Source organism: Polypterus senegalus, chromosome 1, assembly GCF_016835505.1.
Source record: "Polypterus senegalus isolate Bchr_013 chromosome 1, ASM1683550v1, whole genome shotgun sequence".
NCBI classification, from domain to species: Eukaryota; Metazoa; Chordata; class Cladistia; order Polypteriformes; family Polypteridae; genus Polypterus; species Polypterus senegalus.
Genome location: NC_053154.1, coordinates 127,030,083 through 127,052,521, shown reverse-complemented (window position 1 = coordinate 127,052,521; position 22,439 = coordinate 127,030,083). Strand labels below are relative to the sequence as shown.

Genomic DNA, 22,439 nt, shown 5'->3' with positions numbered 1-22,439 from the left:
TAGTTTGGGTCTGATTGTGGAGGGTCAAGGAGCTCTCCCAACTGCTCATACGCTGTGCTCTTCGGCAACTATAGATGACATAGACAGTCATGGGGAGCCCTCTTCAGCAATGGACCTCGACCCGGAAGTGCAACCGGGTGAGGATCCAGGTCGAATGGTCGCTTCCCTGGACTGCCCACCAGATCCACTCTACGCTGGCATAATTTAAAAGAGAACAGTGGGATGATGATTCCCTGAAGTTTGCCAGGAATGCCATTGTATCCATAGACAGCATGTCGTTGGCAGATTCCCAGCCACCGAGACCCTACTTTGTCATAGAGAATGATCTGCTGTAGTGAGGCGAGGCACAGAAGTTGCTGTTAGTCCCGCAGACCTACCAGCAGGAGGTTTGCGAACTAGCTAACGCCCACCTCTTAGGTGCCCACCTCGAGGTCGAGAAAACTTTAGAATGAGTGAAACTCTGGTTCTATTGGCCCGGGATCAACGAGGAGGTCCAACGTTTCTGTCAGTCCTGCCCAGTCTGCCAGCTACATCTGATAGCCAGGAGGGATCACACTCCTCTGGTCCCAATTCCCCTTATACATATGCCCTTTGAGAGGATCGGTGTCGATCTGGTAGGACCCCTGTAACCTTCGGTGCGAGGCCATAAATATATATTAGTTATCGTCGATTACAACAACAACAACAACATTTATTTATATAGCACATTTTCATACAAACAGTAGCTCAAAGTGCTTTACATATTAAAGAATAGAAAAATGAAAGACATAATTATAAAACAAAATAAATCAACATTAACATCGAATAAGAGTAAGGTTCAATGGGGACAGAAAAAACAAAAAAACTCCAGACGGCTGGAGAAAAAATAAAATCTGTAGGGATTCCAGACCATGATACCGCCCAGTCCCCTCTGGATTACGCAACTCAGCAACCAGAAGCAGTTCCCCTGCAAGCCACTAATACAAAAAATATCGCACAGGAATTAGTGGGGCTCTTTTCCCAGGTGGGCATACCCAAAGAAGTCCTTACGGACCAGGGTATGCCCTTTACTTTGGACACATTCAGGGAGGTTGCCAAGTTACTCCTCATTAAGCATCTTTATTTATTTATTTTTTTAAAGTTTAGTTAAGTTTTGAAGTAAAACAGTTCACACAAAAAAAGGAAAAATAAAATAGCAAAAAAGGAAAAATTAATGTTAAGAAAAGTTCAGTTCTAAGCTTAATCTTGTACATCTCAAATCATTATTTACTTAACATTTCTGAACCATCTCAAAACAATCAGAAAACTGTATGCTTAAGTTTAAATTAAATTTCTAAGTTTAAAATGAGTCTTTTAAGTCCATATGTACTGGGACCTGTTCTAAACAACAACTGAGCTTATTATCACACTGTTTCTCAGTTACAGTAAGAAGGTTCTATCTCTTGCTAACCTATAGGGGGAAAAGACTATACCATAAGTTATGACTATGAAAGAAATTTATGTTCTTTTCAAATTAAGCAAACATTATAATGAGTTTAACTCAAAACTTCAGCTTTCTAAGATTGGCTCTTACAGTCATTGTTATGTTATGTTATTTACTGTGAGAATCTGAAAAGGCCATGAATTCTATGAAACTATTTAAAAAGTAAAGACAAAGAAAGGTAAACATGAGTAAAATTGTATGTGACGCACGACCTGACATATGTGAGGAAATAAGTAATGCATGTGTTGTACTGAATTTACCCTCCCCTACTAAATCAACACCTTCCCCCTCAAATGACTGAACATCACCCAATCCAAGAGGTATAATTTCTTAAGGAAAATATGTAAGTGCTATTGATTAATTCAGTCATACTATTACGAGAGCGATCTTAATATCACATTTATTTATATTTTTTGTGTTACTGCACTAGGCAACATTATTTGACTGTAGATGCAAACAGGATTTTAGGATGATATCACCCAGCGGTACTTTGTGTTTTTCCACACAATACATGTATGCTGTTACTTGTAGATTATATCGATGCCCCTAAACCTAATGGTTGAGTGACTACTGACATAAATCGCCAAGGAATACTGCCAACCAGTTCATTTTATTTTTATATGTGATTTTCTCAAATGTTAAAATATATATTGTGTGTGTATATGTGTGTGATACCCTGGAGCCTGTTAGGGAATTAATTTTCTAAACTTGGCTCTGGAGACCCAGTGTTGCTGTAGTATTTTGTTCCAACCAGATTCATTTATTTATTTATTTATTTTTTTATTAATTTTATTGCAATCCATACAAAGCAATCAAGTTTTTACAAAAAGAAAAATTGAGTTAAGAACAGATCGATCCCCACCCTGAGAGAGAGAGCAAGCCAAATGGCGTAAAATTTAAGGCTTGTAAAGATACCTAAATTAATAAATTCTCTGTGCTTTATGAACTTATTTTAAAATATTACTGATTAGATCCTGCCATGTTTTGAAAAATGTCTGTACAGATCCTCTAACTGAGTATTTGATTTTTCCAGTTTCAAATAATATAACACATCGGTTTCCCACTGACTTAAAAGAGGAGAGTTTGGGTTCTTCCAGTTTATCAGAATAAGTCTGTGTGCCAAAGTGTAGTGAATGCAATCACAATTTGTTTGTCTTTCTCCACTTCAAGCCCCTCTGGAAGAACCCCAAACACAGCTGTTAATGGGTTAGGAGGGATTGTGAGTCCAAGGCTGTCTGAAAGGTAATTAAAATTTTTTGTCCAGAATAATGTTAATTTGGTGCAGGCCCAGAACATGTGACCAGTGAGGCTGGGACTTGGTTGCAACGTTCGCAGGTTGGATCATGCCCTGGAAACATTTTGGAGAGTTTTAGTCGAGACAGATGTGCTCGATATATAATTTTGAGTTGTATAATTGTATGCTTTGCGCATATGGAGCTCGAGTGAATTCTCTGCATTGCTACTTTCCACTCCTTTTCTGATATATTAATTGAGAGATCTTTTCCCAGTGTCCTCTTGGATCTTTGAAAGGAGGGATTGTAAAATGATTTTATATATTGTAGAGATGGAGTCTAAGTCCTTGAGATTGAGCAATAATTTTTCCAGCATGGATGAGGGTGCAAGATGAGGAAAATCTGGAAGGTTCTGTTTAACAAAGTTCCTGATTTGAAGATAGTGAAAGAAATGTGTAGCTGGAATGTTAAATTTGGAATGTAATTGTTCATAGGATGCAAAGACGTTGTCTATATAAAGATCTCTAAGCAAGTTAATTCCAAATTTTTCCAGATATTAAAACTGCATATGTTTGTGAAGGTTGAAAGAGGTGGTTCTCTTGCAGGGGTGCCACAGATAGAAGCTTCTCCGTCTTAAAATGCTTTCTACATTGGTTCCAGATTCTAAGTGAGTGGAGCACAATTGGGTTATTAGTATATTGCCGATAACGTGTGTTTATTGGAGCACAGAGCAAGGAATACAAAGAAGTACTGCAGGATTTTACTTCTATTGCGGTCCAAGCCTGTGTATGTTCTTCTATTTGTGTCCAGGTTCTTATCGCCTGTATATTTGCTGCCCAGTAATAAAACTGGAAGTTAGGTAGAGCCATGCCACCTTCTGCCTTTTGTCTTTGTAGGGTCGCTCTTTTGATGCGTGGATGTTTTGAATTCCAAATAAATGAGGTTATTGTTGAATCTAATTGCTTAAAGAATGATTTATTAATGTATATTGGATGTTTTGAAATAAAAAGGAGCTTAGGAAGAATATTCATCTTAACAGTGTTAATTCTTCCAGCTAGTGTGAGATGAAGGGTTGACCATCTATGCAAGTCTTGTTTAATTTTTTCCATGCAGAGGCGAAATTTTGTTGATAAAGAGCTTTATGTTTACTTGTGATGTTTACCCTAGGTATTTAAACTGTTCTGCAATGATAAAAGGTAGGGTGTCTAATCTAATATTATATGCTTGAGAATTCACTGGAAAGAGTACACTTTTATTCAGATTAATTCTGAGACCAGAGATCTTTTGAAATTCTGTGAGTGCTGTTAAGACTGCAGGCACAGAATTTTCTGGGTCCATATATACAGTACCATATCATCTGCATATAATGAGATTTTCTGTTCCAGTCCTTCTCTGCTAATCCCCTTTATCTGATCAGTATTTCGACAATGTATTGCCAGTGGTTCAATGGCAATGCAAACAGCAGCGGTGACAAGGGCATCCTTGTCTAGTGCCACGTTCTAGTTTAAAGTAGTCTGAGCAGATGTTGTTGATGCAAACTGAAGCTTCTGGGTTAGTATACAGTAATTTAATCCATGCACAAATGTTGGGCCAAACCCAAACTTCTCCAATGTAGTAAAAAGGTATTTCCATTCAATCATGTCGAATGCTTTTTCTGCATCCAATGATAATAATATTTCTGGGGTGTTTGATTTAGTTGGTGAGTATATTACATTAAACAGGCGTCGAAGATTTGAAGATAAGTGTCGGCCCCTAATAAATCCAGTTTGGTCTTGTGATATTACGAGGGAGCACTTTCTCCATCCTTTTAGCTATGATTTTAGAGAGTATTTTAACGTCGTTATTCAGAAGTGAAATTGGTCTGTATGATGCACATTGTAATAAGTCCTTATTTTGTTTTGGAAAACAGTGATTAGTGCTTGGCGAAAGGTTTGTGGAAGAGATTGGTTATCTCTGGCTTCTGTAAATGTTGCTAATAGGAGGGGAGCTAGCTGAGCGGAGAATTTCTTGTAAAATTCTGCAGGGTAGCCATCAGGGCCTGCTGCTTTCCCACCTTGGAGTGACTTTATAGCATCTAGTAATTCTGATAATGCCAGAGGTTTATCAAGTTCCTCCACACTAAAAGCGTCTATTTGTGGTATCTGTAATGTATCCAGAAATGCATTAGGTTGTGTATTTTCTTCTTTAAACTCAGTAGTATATAGGGATTTATAGTAGTCTCTGAAAGTGTGCATTATATTTTTGTGTTCGATGATTTTATCTCCGTTCGTGTTAGTGATTACGAGATTGCGTTGCACTTCTTGCTTGTGAATTTGTTGAGCTAAAAGCTTATTAGCTTTCTCTCCATGTTCATAGTAATGATGTCTGGATTTGTAAATTAGTTGTTCAGTTTCTTTAGTTGTCAAGAGGTTTAATTCTGAATGTAGAGCCTGCCTCCTCCTATGTAGAGTCTCGCTTGGTAGTCTGGCATGTTCTTCATCTATTTTAGTAATTTCGCTTTTTATCTCTGCTACTTTCTTGGCTTCGGATTTATTTCTGTGGGAAAGATATGAGATAATCTGTCCTCTTAAGAAGGCCTTAAGAGTTTCCCAGAGTATTCCTGCAGAGATCTCGGGGATGTATTTGTCTCTAGAAAGAATTTGATTTGTTTGGATATAAATTCTGTACAATTCTCGTCAGCTAATAGAAGCGGGTTGAGGCCATCTGCGAGGTGAGTGTATGGGGCTTAGTAATTTTAGCTCCAAGATCATAGGTGCATGGTCAGAAATAACAATAGCATCGTATTTGCAAGATTTAATCTTAGGCAAGAAGTTATTGTCTATAAAGAAGTAATCAATCCTTGAGTAGCAATGATGTACTGGTGAGTAGAAAGAATATGTTCTTGAATTTGGGTTTAAAAACCTCCAGGGATCTGATAAGTTGTGATCAGTTATAAACTTTGTAATTATCTTTGCGTGTTAGATGCGTTCCCCTGTGGAGGAAGTCCTATCTAAAAGTGGATTTAGAACACAATTAAAGTCCCCAGCCATTATAACTTTATGAGTGTTCAGATTGGGAATGGATGCAAATAAATTTTGTATAAATTCCTTATCATCAACATTAGGTGCATAAACATTTATCAAAATCATTTTACAGTTAGATAAGTCTCCCATGACCATTACATATCTCCCTTCAGGATCCAATACTACATCTGATGCTACAAATGGTACTGTTCTATGTATGAGAATTCCCACACCTCTAGTTTTCTTTGTAAAACTAGAATGGAACATTTGGCCAGTCCAGTCTTTTTGCAGCCGGAACTGATCCTTGCTTAGTAAGTGGGTTTCCTGTAAAAATACTATTTTAGCATTTAGACCTGTTAGGTGAGAGAGTACTTTCTTTCTCTTTAATTCGTGATTCAGGCCTTTAACATTCCAGCTTACGAAGTTAACTGTCCCATCATGGAGACACTGATTCTGAGTTTTTGATGTCATTTTATAGTCTTAACTGGAAGTGAGACAGTTTAGGTCTTAATTTCCTATTTCCCCTAGAGTTGTTGCCATGCAGCTTATTATTACGTTGGTAGTTATAATTATAAAGATTAAGAGGATAGATTAGGTATAGATCAAGCCTGCTCTCTTTCTCTCCCCTTAACCCCCCACCCTCCCTTTTGCCTCCCCAAGTGAGGCTAAAACCCACTTCACAGTCCCAGTCCTCTGACATACCCAGAGACAGAGCACGTCCAAAGCAAAACAAGCCCCATGCAGCGGCTTTAGGGTTAAAAGATAGAGATATCTGTTACCAATATAGTCTTTAAAAAAAAAAAAAGAATTTTGCACTTAAAATATATATATAGTCTTCAGCAATTTTAGTGCATTAAGATGATACACCCAGATAATAAACCCGGGATGGTGTTAAAGTGTGTCCAGAATAAGCATAACAAGTCTTAATGCAGTAATAGCAATAACAATAAACCAAGGGTATGATATTGAACAGTCTCATTTAGGGTAGAGATGAAATAATTAGAAAAGAAAAAAAAGAATAATTAGGCACAATAAAACATAAACAGATAGCCCTAGTAATACTAAGTAATAATGAGAATATATGAGAATATATGCTGATAAAACCCGTATTTTAAAACAATAGATCAGACAGTAGATTATTAATCCTTGCTTTATCATTAACCGCCATGACTCACTATTATGTATCAGAATAGTCCCGGGATCAGCTTTCTTAATTCCTTTTCTGCTTCTTCCTTGCTAGCGAAGACATAGAATTGACCCTGCCATTCCACTTTCAGTTTTGCCGGATACAAGAGGCTGTATTTGACGCTGGCTTGCCGTAACCGCTGTTTAATGTTGTAGAAGGCTGCGCGCTTAGTAGCTGTTGCTGGAGAGAAGTCAGGGAAGATACGAATGTGGTTATTTTCATATATAATATCTTCCTTGTTTCTGAGGAGTGCCATCACCTCTAGCTTAAATGATAATCGTTCAAAACGAACTATAAAAGATCTGGGTCTAACGGTGTTTGATCCGCGTACGCAGTAAGCCGCTGCTATCTCAGATTCTGCTTTAAAGTCGTCCCCGATTATTTTAGAAAAAAGTTCAGCTGCAATTTCACAGGGTTTGAACTTTCTCGATTCTCAGGCAGACCTTCAATTCTGACATTATACCTTCTACTTCCATCTTCCAAAGCAGCTAGTCTGTTTCCGAGTTTTTTACATTCGGAGCTGACATTTACTACTTTTCCTCGGCACTGGCAGCTACATTTTCGGCCATTTCAATCCGATTCGTGAATGTCTCCTTGAGATCCTCCAATTGATCAGTAAGCGTGCTCAGTTTAACCGAGTTTTCCTGAATGCGCTCTTCAATTTTACCCAGCACCTGTCGAAGCTCAAGTTGCACCTCTTGACGCAGCCTTTCATTTGCCTGTTGGAATTCCTGTCGCAGCCATTCATTTGCCTGTTTCAAGTCCTGTCTCGCCTCCTGTCTCATTTTTTCGCTTGCCTTTGCCCTTGCTTTCTCATTAGCCTTCTTGCTTTTCTTATATCTTGCATAAGCTCAGCAAGCAACACCTTCAGTTCAGACAGTTCAATTGTGCTTTCTTGTACCGTAGATGAAGCAGAAGACTCTGCTGTAGCAGGTGTCCCCGCTGCTCCTGGCTCGAGTGGAGTAATTGAAGCTGGACTTCAAGGCCTTTTCCAGTTTCAGGTGATCTTCTCCGATCGGCGAGCTATCCAGATCTGCACTCACGATCGCACCTTCGCTCCCCTTTTCGCTCTCAGCCGGCGACGATGTAGTGGACCGTGGTCCCGAGGAGTCTGTACTTTCGCCCATCTGATCCAGGTCTGTCTCTGAAAGGCTGTATCTTGAACTAGGGCTTGCTAATCTTAGCTTAGGTGTAGCTTTAGTTTTCGGTTCTTTCGGACCCCCTTCTTGTTGGCCATGTTTATATGTGCTTACATATACTGTAGCAGTCCCTCTTGGGTTGAATAAATACAGAATATCTCAGGATAATAAGCAAATAATATGAAAATAACACCGCTGCTAGCGGAGCTCCATTTCAGACGTCCATCTCTTGCATCGGACGAGACCAACTCATTAAGCATCTTTAAACATCGGTATATCAGCCTCAGATGAATGAGTTGGCAGAAAGATTCAACCAGACCCTCAAACAGATGCTCTGCAAGGTAGTCAGCGCAGACGGTAGGAACTGGGACCATCTTTTACCCCTACTGCTTTTCGCTTTTTGGGAGGTGCCACAAGCCTCCACTGGGTTTTCCCCTTTTGAATTTTTATACGGGCGCCAACCCTGGGGCATTTTGCACATTCTAAAAGAAGGTTGGGAAGGGGAGGCACTTCCCTCCACCAAAATATTAGAGTATATTGTGTAGTTATGCGATAGATTGGAGATAATTTGACAACTACTAAAACGTCACATGTCGAAAACTCAAGCAGTGCAGGCGTGGAACTATAATAGAAATACTTCCCTGTGCGAGTTTCAGCCGAGAAACCAAGTTATGGTACTTGTGTCCACTTCCCACTCGAAATTGTTGCCTCACTTACGAGGTTAAAGAGAGAAAAGGGCTTATTGACTATTTGGTGAGTCAACCAAATCGTCGGCCGAGCAAGTGGGTATATCACGTCAAGTTACTGAAGCCATGGAAGGACAGGGAAGACCGCCCTCTTGCCAGCCCTACCCTCTCCTTTTTGTCAGAAAAGGCCAAACTTAACCTCAGCAACAATTTGACTCCCCACCAGTGACAGGAGTTCTAAATCCTGTCTGTCCCGGAAGTGATCAGTGAAGCACCAGGCCGCATAGTGACGGACTCGGGACGGCCTTATCGCATCCCAGAGGTGGAACTAGAAGTTCAACGCATGTTTGACATGGACATTATCGAAGAAAGTCACAGTTTGTGGTCTAGTCCCATCGTCCCCGTTTATAAACCAGACGGGTTGTGGAGATTTTGTAACGACTTAATCAAGTCTCTGAATTCGACGCCTACCCCATGCCCCGTGTGGACGAGCTCCTCGAGCAGCTGGGGACAGCCCGTTACTTGACTACTTTTGACATGACAAAGGGATACTGGCAAGATTTCTTTAACGGCATCCGCAAGAGAAAAAATGGCATTCAGCACCCCTAGTGGACACTGGCAATACAACATCCTCCCATTCGGACTGCACGGGGCACCGGCAACCTTTCAACATCTGGTATGCAGAGTGCCAAGGCCCCACCAGTCCTATTGTGCACCTGGATGACGTGGTCATTTGTTATGGCGGCTGGGAGGAGTTTGTACTACAGGTTTACGCCCTCCTCCTGATACTAGCAAAAGCCGGGCTGCATATCAATCCACGGAAATGTTATTTTGGGTTGAACAAAGCCAGGAATTTGGGTTCTGGTGGGAGGGTGACTGGTGAAACCACAGAGTTCAAACATAAAAGACATCGTTGAATGGCCCTGCCCGTTTGTCAAGAAGCAAGTGCAAGCCTTCTTAGGATTAGTGAGTTACTACTGCCGGTTTGTACTTCGGTTTTCCGATTGGGCCGTCCCCTTGACGGTTCTGACAAAGAAACGGGCCCCTTTACATGTGGTGTGGAACAAGTTGATGGAGCGGGCATTCAGTGACTTAAAGATGGCCCTCACAACGGCACCTGTTTTGAGTACTCCTGATTCTTCTCTTCCTTCCTGGTGGGTCTGGGCCTAAGGGGGGGTTATGCCACGCATGAGCGCATAGGGAGCAGCTTAAGGACCCGACGCATAATGCGACAAGTCGTGCTAGGGGACAACGGCAGGGTACTAACCTCTCTTTCTTTATTTCTGCAGATAGAACGAAGCACTGCCACCAATTCTGGGTTCCTTTCTACCCTCTGGTTTCCTCATGATGACGTCATCTTCCCATTCACCATCACGACTTTCCCAGCATCGTTTTATTTCACTTCTGAGCCCCCCTTATAAATTGTCCGTCTACGCATTTTGTTTTGTCTGTTGTATTTTGAAACACTGACCGTGAAACTTTACTTTACAGTATACGGGGCCACAAACCCCAAACCTTTATGATCTCTTGTGTTGTTTCTTACACTGTATATGCATACATACACAATCTGCAGTTAACATTTTTATTATAAAGCATTTATTGACTACTAAACTTTGATTTACATTTTATATAGTGTACCTGTTTACTACTTAATGGTGCATATCCAATGCACATCCAGCTGTAGACTTATGCCTTTTTTCTTTGTTTCTATTTGCATTTTTGTTTTCATTCATAAACAGGAATGTGTTTATTTTAATTCACTGTTAAACAGTTACTTAAACTGGTTGGTAAAGTCCAGAGATAGGATTACATACAGTCATCTGAACACAAGTGTTTCAATGTCTTTATTCAAACTTAAAAATATATAATGTAAATGGTAGTTAGCAGCTTTAATATCCATTTTAGTCAGGTTATAAGGTCAGCAGTTATGAATAGTTTAAACAGTGACTGTCAAAGACAAGCACTGTTAGTAGAAAGTTTACCATTTGTGCTAAAAATGCACAAAAGATATCACTTTACATTGAATTATATTGTAGACTAGCAAAATACCCGCGCTTCGCAGCGGAGAAGTAGTGTGTTAAAGAAGCAATGAAAAAGAAAAGGAAACATTTTGAAAATAACGTAACATGATTGTCAATGTAATTGTTTTGTCACTGTTGTGAGTGATGAGTGTTGTTGTCATATATATATATATTTACACACACACATATATACATATCTATACATATACACATATATACATATATATATCTACATATATACACATACATACACACACACATAAATACATACACACATACATACAAACACACATATATACACACAAATACATATATATATATATACATACACACACACATATATATAAACATATATATACATATACATACATATCTACATATATACACACACAGCTATTTCGTATCAGTGCAATACGCTGCTTGTTAAAACGGATGACTCCCGCTCTTACGTGCAAGTCTGCGTGGATATTATGAACTATCGTATTTGTTCAAGTTCTATTTAAATTTTAAATAGAAGGAATTTTTATTTAGTCGACAGAAATATCTTTGGTAGGAATGGTAAAAACAGACAGGAATATTATTCGTGAATAAATCAACTCAAACCTTAAACAACTTATAATATTTTGCTCTCCATAAAAATATATCCTGTCTAAATTATACAAATTAGAAATAAAGTAAACGTTAAAAGAACATTCAAATTTCTTAACTCTTATGTAATTTTATATAAAAAATAAACTTAGATTTTAAATATCCCAAAAGATTTTGCTCTCCATAAAAATATATCCAGTCAAAATGATACAAATTCAAATATGAACATGCTGCATAACAAAACCTAGAAATATAAATAAAATGTGTTCCTTTCAGCAATAACAAATCAAATCATTCAGTTTTCTTTGCTCATATGTCATTTTAGAGCTGGACGCCTGGCATCTTTTTTTGGCCACAGGTTCGTTTCTGTTTGGTGTGAGGTTCTGTGTTGTGGAGATTCTCAGGATGGATTGAAGGTGCTCATCAGTGAGGCGACTCCTGTATGCTGTTTTGTTAGTCTTTATCACTGAGAAGAGCTTCTCACACAGATATGTACTTCCAAACATGCACAAGGTTCGAGCCGCATGTAGACGGACTTTTTTTGTTCTTCAAAGTCACCAAAGCGCCGTGCAAACTCAGTGCGCAGTGCCAGTTTATCAGCAAAGTGCGTATTTGGGAACACCGTAGTGACGACTTGGTTTAACATTACTTGGCAACAGGAAAAGTGGGGCAAGGTGTACTGGTGCATTTGTGTCTACCATAAAAGCAGCTTCACTTGAAATCACTTTGTGATTGTGCACGGGTTAAAACGTCCGCTGAAGTGTCAGATTCTTATTTAATTATGCTGCTTTCTGTATCTTCTGCATTGCATTCAGGTTACCGTGATGTTTTGTCTCATAGTGCCGTCTTAGATTAAATTCTGTAATTACAGCCACATTAGCTCCACAAATGAGACACACGGGTTCAGTAAACATATACTCAGCCTCCCATCGGTTTTTAAAGGCTCTATTTTCAGAATCAACTTTTCTCTCAGCATCATGTGAGCTAGCTTCGCAATAACTTGCAGCATCATAAGGTAGACTTGATTAACGCGGTAAGTGTTCGGCAAGGCAGCTGAAGCGCTGCATTATGGGATCTGTAGTTTATTGTGTTACCAGCGCTTCATATACCCGGGCTTTAATAACAATAATACAGTATATAAAATGATCTTGGGGCGGATATAATTACACGCGGGCGGATGTGGCCCAAGGCCCTTGAGTTTGACACATATGGACTAAATAGAACTTGAAAAGATATATTTTTTGAAATGTGATCGCGCAATTCAGATAGAGTTGACGCGCACTACAGCCTGCATGCCTCAATAAGTCATCCTCCCCTCGCTCTTACTTTTTTACCGTTCATCTAATGAATATTGGCGAATAAAGTATCCATTATTCGAGTATGTAGATCGGGATATATATATACATATATATATACCCGCATATCGCAGCGGAGAAGTAGTGTGTTAAAAAGCTAGAAAAGAAAAGGGAACATTTTAAAAATAACGTAACATGACTGTCAATATACAGTATTTGTTTTGTGAGTGTTACTGAGTGTTGCTGTCATCAAGGATTTGATTATCATTATTTCTTTCAATCAGGTTCGTATTTGTAGGATGTGTTGTGTTCAAGTTACATTCTGTGTTTGTCAATCGTTGTAAAGATGACAGGTTTCATTCATCGATTCGTTTCTTACTGCATCAATAAACAGCTCGTCTTCTTCTTTATCTGAGACCTGACACACTGCATGCACAGATTTTTTTTTACACTGTCTTCCTTTAGCGGGACATTGACTTTTCCAACGTGTGCTTTGTTTCCGCAGTAGTTGGATTTATGAATATGCTTGTATGTATCAGACGCTTCATATTTTTTGCTGCCTTTTCAATTGTGTAATTCGGTTTTGTTCAGCTCTTTGGAACTGTTGCTTTTATCTGTGCACTGCGCCAGTTCACGTGAGCCACTCGTGCATGCATCGAAGGTTCCCAGCTGTGCTGGTGCCATCTCGTGCTATGTCCATGGCTGTATTTAATGTTACCTTAGTCCTGGCACTTAAAACTTTCTCTCGCAGTTTCGCTGAGTTTGTGTCAAACACCACCCTGACCATCTCATCTTCCTCTCCATAAGCACAGTCCTTCACCCGTGAATATTTACCCGTGGCAGTTTGCTATTGGATTGCCGCTGACGGACGGCCTTATATGGGCAGGCACTAAATTACAAACGCCAGAGGCAGCCTGTCTATGAACTTAATTTAAAGTGTAGGTTTACATCGTGCTTTGTTTCCGAAGTAGCAGAACTCATGAATATGGTTATATATGTCACTCGCTCGCTTCTTATTGTTTCGCTGCTTTCTCAATTATATAATGCATGTTTTCTTCAGCGCTTTTTTGAGGTCTTCCTGGTTTTCTATGTACTGCGTGATTACGTGGGAGGCGTGATGATGTCACACGAAACTCCGCCCCACGGCGTTGAAGCTCATCTCCATTACAGTAAATGGAGAAAAACTGCTTCCAGTTATGACCATTACGCGTAGAATTTCGATATAAAACCTGGCCAACTTTTGTAAGGAAGCTGTAAGGAATGAACCTGCCAAATTTCAGCCTTCCACCTACACGGGAAGTTGGAGAATTAGTGATGAGTCAGTGAGTGAGTTAATGAGTGAGTGAGTGAGTGAGTGAGGGCTTTGCCTTTTATTAGTATAGATATCTTTTAGTTTAGAAAACGTTTACACCTCAGGCCAGAAAGCTTGCTTAATGTGAACAGTAGTAATAAGCTGTATTGGAATAAAAAAATCAATTATGCATGAAATATGCAAGAAGTTTAACTTGAAGTTTTATTTGTGTCGAACAATTGAAAGAAAAGAACTTTTGTTTCTATAAAAGCTGTTCCACACTGAATTCTACAAGGAGACTGAATGAACTGGTATCACTTATATTGTCCATTGTCAAATTCATTGTATTAAAAAATTATTTTCATTACCAAGTTAAATGTGTTCTATTAGATATTTTATGCTGCAGTCATACTTTCAAATAAATAAATCTTGCTTTCTAGTACATGAAAGTCCTAATGTGTAGCTAATGTCTCAGCATGTAGACCAATGTATAATATTTATATTTTACTATTGAATAAATATTAATTGATGATATTTGTTATGCAAAACTGGACAGGAAGCAGGAAGCATCAAAAGCAGAGAACGCTAAATCTTAGCTACAGTCAAAAAGAAAGGATATGTCAGAGCAGATATGTGTAAAGATAGGTAGTGCTGACTGAATTTCATTGTTATCTAACCTGATGTTCATAACTACCAAAGCCCATAAACAATGTAAAGAATTTCAGATCTCTTAGAAAGGAATTTTATATAGAGAATACTGATGGAAAAATGCAAGAGGAGCACAAAATTATGTGATATCCTATTTTCTCAAATAGCTAATATCCAGTCAAGCAAACAACACATACTGACTGTATTGTGCTAATTTGGAAATTTTCTAAAGCTCTTGTAGTATACCATTATTGTTGTTTGGGTATTTCTGTCTTAAAACAAGAGAATTACATTTTAAAGTTTCATTATAGAAAATAAATTAAATGACTAATAGTACAAGCATTATGCAAATTAGTTCAACATATTTATTTCCACTCATATTACTTTTATGCTTCAACTTTGGAAAATAAATCTAAGCCCTTTTCTTCATAAATACTGTAAGATTTTAGTTTAGCCATATACAGTGCAAAATTTAAATAAGTCATACTTATTTTAGTATCAGCTTTTACATTTTGCTTTGGTTAAAATGTGAACATACAGAAAGTCATAAACTATGTTGAGAAAAAGCAATAATCATTCATTTCGAATTTATAAAGCAGGATTAAGCATTTTATGTTGGCTTGCCCATTAGATGCTTCTTTGTATTCTTCTCTGGTTTTAATAATATTATGTAACACTTTGGAGCAAAAATACAAAAAAGCAAAGAAAAGCTTGAAGCTAAAATTGCAAATATTTCTACTGCTACTGTATATTTTCCAGGTGAGCTGATGTATGCCGGAATGAAAGTAATCCAGACAGCACAGAATATCAGCATACTAAAAGTTATGTATTTTGCTTCATTAAAGTTATCTGGTAATTTACGAGCGAAAAAAGCAAGTAAAAAACATATGGCAGACAAAAATCCAATATAACCTAAAACAGCATAAAATGCTATTGTTGAACCCAAATTACATTCTAAGATGATTTTCTCTATGTAGTATGAAGTGTTTTGATATGGGAATGGAGGTGACACTAATAGCCAAATCAAGCAAACTATTGCTTGTATAAGCGTAAAGGAAAAAACAGTGAACTTCTGCTGTATTGGGCCAAACCATTTCATCATATTGTTTCCCGGAAGTGTGGATCTAAATGCCATTAACACCACTATTGTTTTTCCTAGAACACAAGAAATACATAAAACAAATGTTATTCCAAAGGCAGTGTGACGTAACATACAGGACCAATCAGAGGGTTCACCAATAAATGTCAATGAACACAGGAAACAAAGCACTAATGAAAATAATAGAAGGAAACTTAACTCAGAGTTATTGGCTTTGACAATAGGAGTTTCTTTAAAATGAAAGAAAACTGATGCTATAGCTATTGTTGCACAAGTTCCCAATAATGAAAATATCACCAGGACTGTCCCCATGACTTCTTCAAAGGATAAAAATTCAATTTCCTTTAATATGCATTGATCTCTTTGTCTGTTTGATTTGTATTCCAAAGGGCACTTGATGCAGTCAATTGAATCTAAATAAAAAAGAATGAAACTGCTGAGCATTTTATTTCATATAGTATAAAGTTATATATAGTTTTACTATGTATATCTATGTGTATATATATATATATATACACACATTAAAATTTATAGATTGACAGACAGAAAGATAGAAACACCAACTGTCATTTCTGCAGCCACTTTCTGAGAGGCTACTTAAAAATACTACAACAGTTTTAAACTCCCCGCAAAGGTGAAATTTTTTTTAGAGTAGTTGAATGTCACTTGCAGGCAATAGAAGCTTCATACCCAACTAAAGAACTTATATCTCTAAACATGAATTGAAAGACCAGAATTCAAAAGTCATGTGCCTTTTTCTATAGGAATGAAAAACTTCAACTTAGCTTTCATAATTTTATGTTTTATGTTGATTTTTATTGTCTTTCATTTATATATGTCTATATCAACATCATAGGATATCAACATCCACACGCTTGCAAGTATATTTTACATATATATGCCAGACAGTTACAGCACATTGATCAGCAAAAAGAGTGAGGGGAATCTGAGTACTGACACTCACTAGCAGAATATAGCCTGTAACAACACCTCACAGAATTATGCCTTGCTAAAGGACAACAAGGTGCACAAACAGGAGACACTGCATGTGTCTCCACAACTGTTTTCCATCCTTAAGAAACCAGTTAATTGATCACTTACTCTAAACTGACACATTTTATGTCAGCAAGAGAAGATCACCTTGTGAAACTTCAAAAACCATAAAGTATAGTCTAGCCAGCAAGCCCAAAGTACAATTATAACAATAGAGATCTCTATAAAGAAATAATAAGCCTACCATTTAGGCCAGTACATTTCTTTATGAGTCCTACACATGTAAGAACAAAGCATTACCTCCACCTCTTTAAATGACAGGAACCAGACACAGGTTAAATATCATGACTGCCTTGCACTTTTATAGTTTCATTACAAATAATGCTTATTACCTGTTAGTTGGGGTAAAGTCAGCAAATGAGTTAGCAAATGTATTTCTAGTTATCAATGAAAATCTGAAAGTAATAATCTGTGTGTCTGATGTATCTTTAGCTTTTATACGTTTTATAAATTTAACAGAAAAGCTGAAAGTCTGACAGCATAACTTTCTACTGTTATATTAGGCTGACTTCAAGCCACATATTAGTAGGATATGAAAAGGTCTGTGAACTCAAAGGTACAGAGTTTGTGATATACATTAATTCATGACGAAAACACATCAAGCAAAGTTTTATTTATGATAAAGGAAGTGTTAATTTTTTTAAGAAATTGTCAAAACATAAATAATTTTCCATCTATAAGCCAATTTGAAGGAAACAAACTGCCAACAACAAAATCTGCAATGAGCCATTTAATACGTTTTTGTTTTATCATTTACAAAAATGTGTATTCAGCATAGCAAGTCATAGTAGATTTATGCTTAGTGTTGCTCCTGTTTCTTGGTATACATGCTTATTGTAAATCCATCTTCTTCAATCCTTGTCTTTAAAATAAATTGTGTTATTTTGTTCGTTAACGTGAGAGAGCTGGGAGATGTTTTTGACAGGTAAGTCTATCGCCTGCCCATATTTTAAAATATGTGATCCTTAGGCAGTTTGTGAACTTTATTTAGAAACTTTTCTCATAGTATAAACTAACCTAGACTGTGATGGCAGTCCATGACAAGTCATACTCAGAAACACATTCTTATCAGGGCAATACACAGAGATGCTATAATCCAAAATGTACCTCCTTAGAATGTGGAACAAAATTTTTAAGAATCTGGACAACTGCTGCAGATGTTTCACGCTGAATGAACAGAGCAGCCATCAAACCCTGGAGCAGTGAGACAGAAACTTTAACCACTGTACAACTGAGCCACTCTGAATAAAATAATGCTTTTAACTTATCCTTTTTATTACCTGCGTACTGTTGCCTTTTTTTACCTAGTGATATTTGGTCACACATAGTGTAGTGTACACTTCTGAGATAAGCAGCTGTTAAGTAGTTTCATGCTTGTTACAGCCATGCTGAGATATTTATTATAAAATGCTTAAACATGATTTCCAAATATATAAGTTAAAGTAAATTTTTTTTTCCTTTTTTGATTTTTTTCCTGACTTTACTTGTTTGGCATAGTCATGCATGCATAAGATGAGTACTTTTATACTATTGAATGGATTTGAGTCTTTTGCTTTCTTTATTTATTTATTTTAACCAAAACAAGTAACTATATTTCCATTCACAAAGTTACCATGTGTGTATGATATAGAAACTGAACAATATATAAGGCTGCTTTTTCAAGAGGTATAAATGCTTAAAAATAAAATATCATTGCATCGGCAAAAGACATTATCAGAAGCAGCATTGCAGTAGGAGTTTTTTTTTATTCAATTCAGTTGTTCTTTTCTAATATAATATCCAAGCAAGCCTCTTACCGTATGTACTCTCATTGTTTCGTTCAAGGGTGACAGAGCCTATTTAGGCAAGAATGGAAGCAATACATGAATCCAGCCTAGAGAGGGGACACATCTCTCTCAGTGCAAACTTATTCACACAGCACACCTACTTATGTACTCTTAGTTTAGGGTTGTCAATTAATCTAAGGTGCACATCTTTAAGATGTGGAAGGAAATCACACAACAACAGTGAAAGAACATGGGATTTAAACTCAGTCTCAATGACCTGTATTATAATAGCACTAATATCTGTGATTCTGCAAACTATCAGAATGCAATGAAAAAAATGTTACCTAATGAGGTGTTAAAATGTACGAATTTTCCATAAATCAAAGCACTAGTCTTTTATGTTTTGGAGATATTAACAAATGATTTCATTCATATTGTATTACACGGAATTTAGAATAGTTTGTATATTTTTATTGTCTAAACATGCAGAAACTAGAAAGATAATTTTATGTGTACATATATACAGTATATAGTGTATGACACAGGCTACCGCGTAAGATGTGTGTTTGTGCATTTAGTTTGAATGCACAAGCTGAAACTGTTTTTAAGATTACCTGTGGAATTACTAATTTCGCCTTCAGCACAAGGTAAACAGTCAAAGCAACAGAGGGGTTTTCCTTTCTGAACAGCTTTTCGATTACCAGGGGAGCAGCTCTCACTGCAGGTGGATTTTGGCACCTTGAAAACAACACATTGATAGTCTGTTATAATATATATTTTTTATACTGTAAATGGTATAGTTTATTTGAATTCATACTCTAAATAAAGGCAGTAAATTAGTTGTTTTTCTCACAGACAGCATCCACAGTAGGATGTAAACCTTACCTTATTCTGGGTGCCTGCCCACATGATTGTGATGTTATTCATTTTAAATTGCTGCCCTTCTGGTTCGGATGAATCATAAATACCAACTGTGATAAATTTTATTGCTCCTTCTTTACTCATTTGCCAGTTTATCAGGTCATACCTTGCAACAGGGTCTCCATTGTCATCAAAGTAAACCTGCTCACCATTCCTATTTGTAAAATTAACTGTCTTGAGATAATGTAATACCTACGGGTAAATTCAAGTTTGATACAACCTAAAATTATAATATTATATGGACACGTGTAATTTAGAATTCAATTAATAATTCGGTGTACATTACCTGCCATGGCTCAATCTGTTTAAGATGTTCACATATTTTTCGGTTTGAAGGATCATTTCCCTTTTGACAAGTGACAAGATTATGTAGAGAATGGGCTATGGCATAGACTGCTTTGTATACATTGTTTGTGATCCCAAGATCATTTATATCTGTATAATCATTGTTTATTTCATTCATATTCTCTGTTCCAGTACATTTTTTAAAGGACGTTAAATTACCTTTAGTAGTAAAAGAACAATTAAAAGACATTTCCCAAAGTTGATTTAGGCCACTGTTATCAGGTGCATCTGTTGGTCGAATGTTCAGTAAAAATTCTTTTAGACCTGGTATTATTGCATTGCCAATTGCAACTCCTACAGCACCACCAATAACTTTAAAATTGGCGTTCGTTGCTAGATTTTTAGCTGAAACCCATGACTCACTGCCAATCCATTGCAATCCTGTGACATTCTGTAGCAACAGTTCATTAATGAGAAATTCCATATCTATAAATGATACAAAAGCTACTATCACTTTTGAGGAAGACTGTTTAATAACATCCACGGTTCTGAGAAATTTGTCACGTGGATTAGTGCGAAAAATAGCTTCTGAATACTCAATGCACACTCCCTCCTGTTGTGCAGCTTGTAAGAAAGTTGCCATTCCATTATTACCATAATCATTGTCACTTCTAACTGTTCCAACCCAAGTCCACCCAAAGTATCTCACAAGTTGTGCCAAAGCTTTGCTTTGATAGTAGTCACTTGGTATTGTACGGAAAAATGTTGGAAACAATTTCTTGTTGCTGAGACAGGCACATGTGGCAAAGTGACTAATCTGTATAGAGAAAAAATATACGCCATGATATTACATCAAACTTTGAAATTTCTTTCAACTGAGGTGTAAATAACCTACTAGAATAAGGGACCAATATCACTGATTAAACAGAGGTGAATTTCAAAAACACAGTAAAATATTTATATTATTTATTAATGTAAATTACATATTAGCAAATGCAGACCCAAAAAGTTCACAATATATATAATGCAGTTCAATACAGGATTCATTAAAGAGCCACATTATTGCATGTTAAATTTAATTATTCCATTTTTGATTGGGATGAACTACAATCCAATGTGAGGAATACACTTTACCTTTCTCAAGGGTGACTATTTAAACATTTACTAAACATTGTTGATTATGCTTATGAAATATTATTCATTAATAAACCTTATAATAAGTTTATTACATTGATAAACCTTATAATAAGACTTATTGAAAATGAAATAGCATTAACTTATATAAATAATAAATATGTAACTAAAAGTAAAAAACAAAACAAGAAATCTTACCACAGGGATATGAAAGGGTGCAAAAGTGGTTGCCATTCCTATTGTTGATGTAGAATCAGACTGTCCTATCAGTCCATGAACAGTAGATAATTTATTGCAAGACACATTCATGTTTGTTGTTTCCTCTGGCCCAATAACTGAATCCATGGATCCTTTGATTGCCAAGAGTGGGAAGCCACAACCATCATATATTCTGTATCCCAGGGATATATTCAAAAGCATATCTGTATTGTTATTTATCTCTTCAATGGCATAAATCATTGCTTCAGCAAACTGAAATTCTCTGAAATTGAATCTGAGAAATAGAGATTATTTTACTTATTAATTTAGGTAAAGAGATGTCAGTAAATTTCAACATTTCAAATTTAATGGTGAAATGTAAATAAAAAAATATATAGTATTATCATGCAAACATATAATCACATAAATATATTAACATCTAAATCTACCAACCCTTTACATTTTAGAGGCTCAGGTATAATATTAAATGAAGGCTTGTTGAGAACTAGGTTGTCATGTAAGGAAAAGACCCCCCCTATTATAATATCACCATTCTTTGAAAACAGAGGCAAGTCTGGCCTTCCTTGTAACCTACAAACTGGATCCTGTGCAAAAGCAGTTAAAGCAGCTATGGCATAAATGAATGAGATCATTTTAAAGTTGCAGTTAGTTCAGAGTAACATCAGGGGTTGTTCATTATTTATAAAATATTCCATATTATACACACCTCATTTAAGCATTTAAGGTTTTCCATACAAAATTCTCAAAGGCAAATCCCATGTTTACAACTTGGAAATTAAACGTATTGTTTGCTTAAAGGCATGCATCGTAGCAATTACAGTATTTCATGTTTTTTAATCTCAAATAAATAATTTATTTTTAGGGAATTCAGTATAATATATCTGTCTACATTCAAAAAATAGTTGTGGCTCTGTAGTCTGAAGTTTATAGATGAGCTTTAAGTTGCATGGGGTGTTTAAACTAGTATACTATCCTTGTTAAGGGGCAGAAATAACTAAGAGAGACTGAAGTCTCAGTTGATTAGCAATACAAATATCTATGACGGTTACCATTTTTTTCTCAGCAGTTTAAATGTTCTTTAGATATTTATTGTGTGGATAAGAGAGTTAAAAATAACAGGTAAGTACATATCATTTGTTGTATCAGCAATGTTTAAGAAAAATTGGAGCAATTAGCTCAGTGCCTCCAGGCTAAACCCTAGGTGTTTGATCAGGACCTCCAGGTGAAAGTACATAGTTCATACATCTTCAGTTTAAAAGATTTATCTAACCAGACTGAGAGGGATTAGGTGGAAGAGCAAAGGTGATGCAAACAGTGCAAAGTGCTTTTTAGTTCTAAAACAATGTACACAGCCAATTGCAGTGCAGTCTCAATAAACATGTAAATAATCCATGCTAAACACAGCATCCAGT

At 36.8% G+C, this 22,439-nt stretch overlaps 1 protein-coding gene across 1 annotated transcript; it reads right to left on the bottom strand.

The window, feature by feature from the left end:
• Positions 1-6,918: 6,918 nt before the first annotated feature.
• Positions 6,919-21,267, bottom strand: LOC120518380 (extracellular calcium-sensing receptor-like; the record flags this gene model as incomplete). The annotated part of the gene is made up of 6 exons (XM_039741165.1): positions 21,007-21,267; positions 19,676-20,491; positions 19,354-19,581; positions 19,083-19,206; positions 15,849-16,062; positions 6,919-6,928 (listed from the first exon to the last, which is right to left on the bottom strand). Coding segments are annotated over exons 1-6 (1,653 nt in total), but the record flags the coding sequence as incomplete, so codon positions are not given.
• Between the last annotated feature and the right edge of the window lie 1,172 nt (positions 21,268-22,439).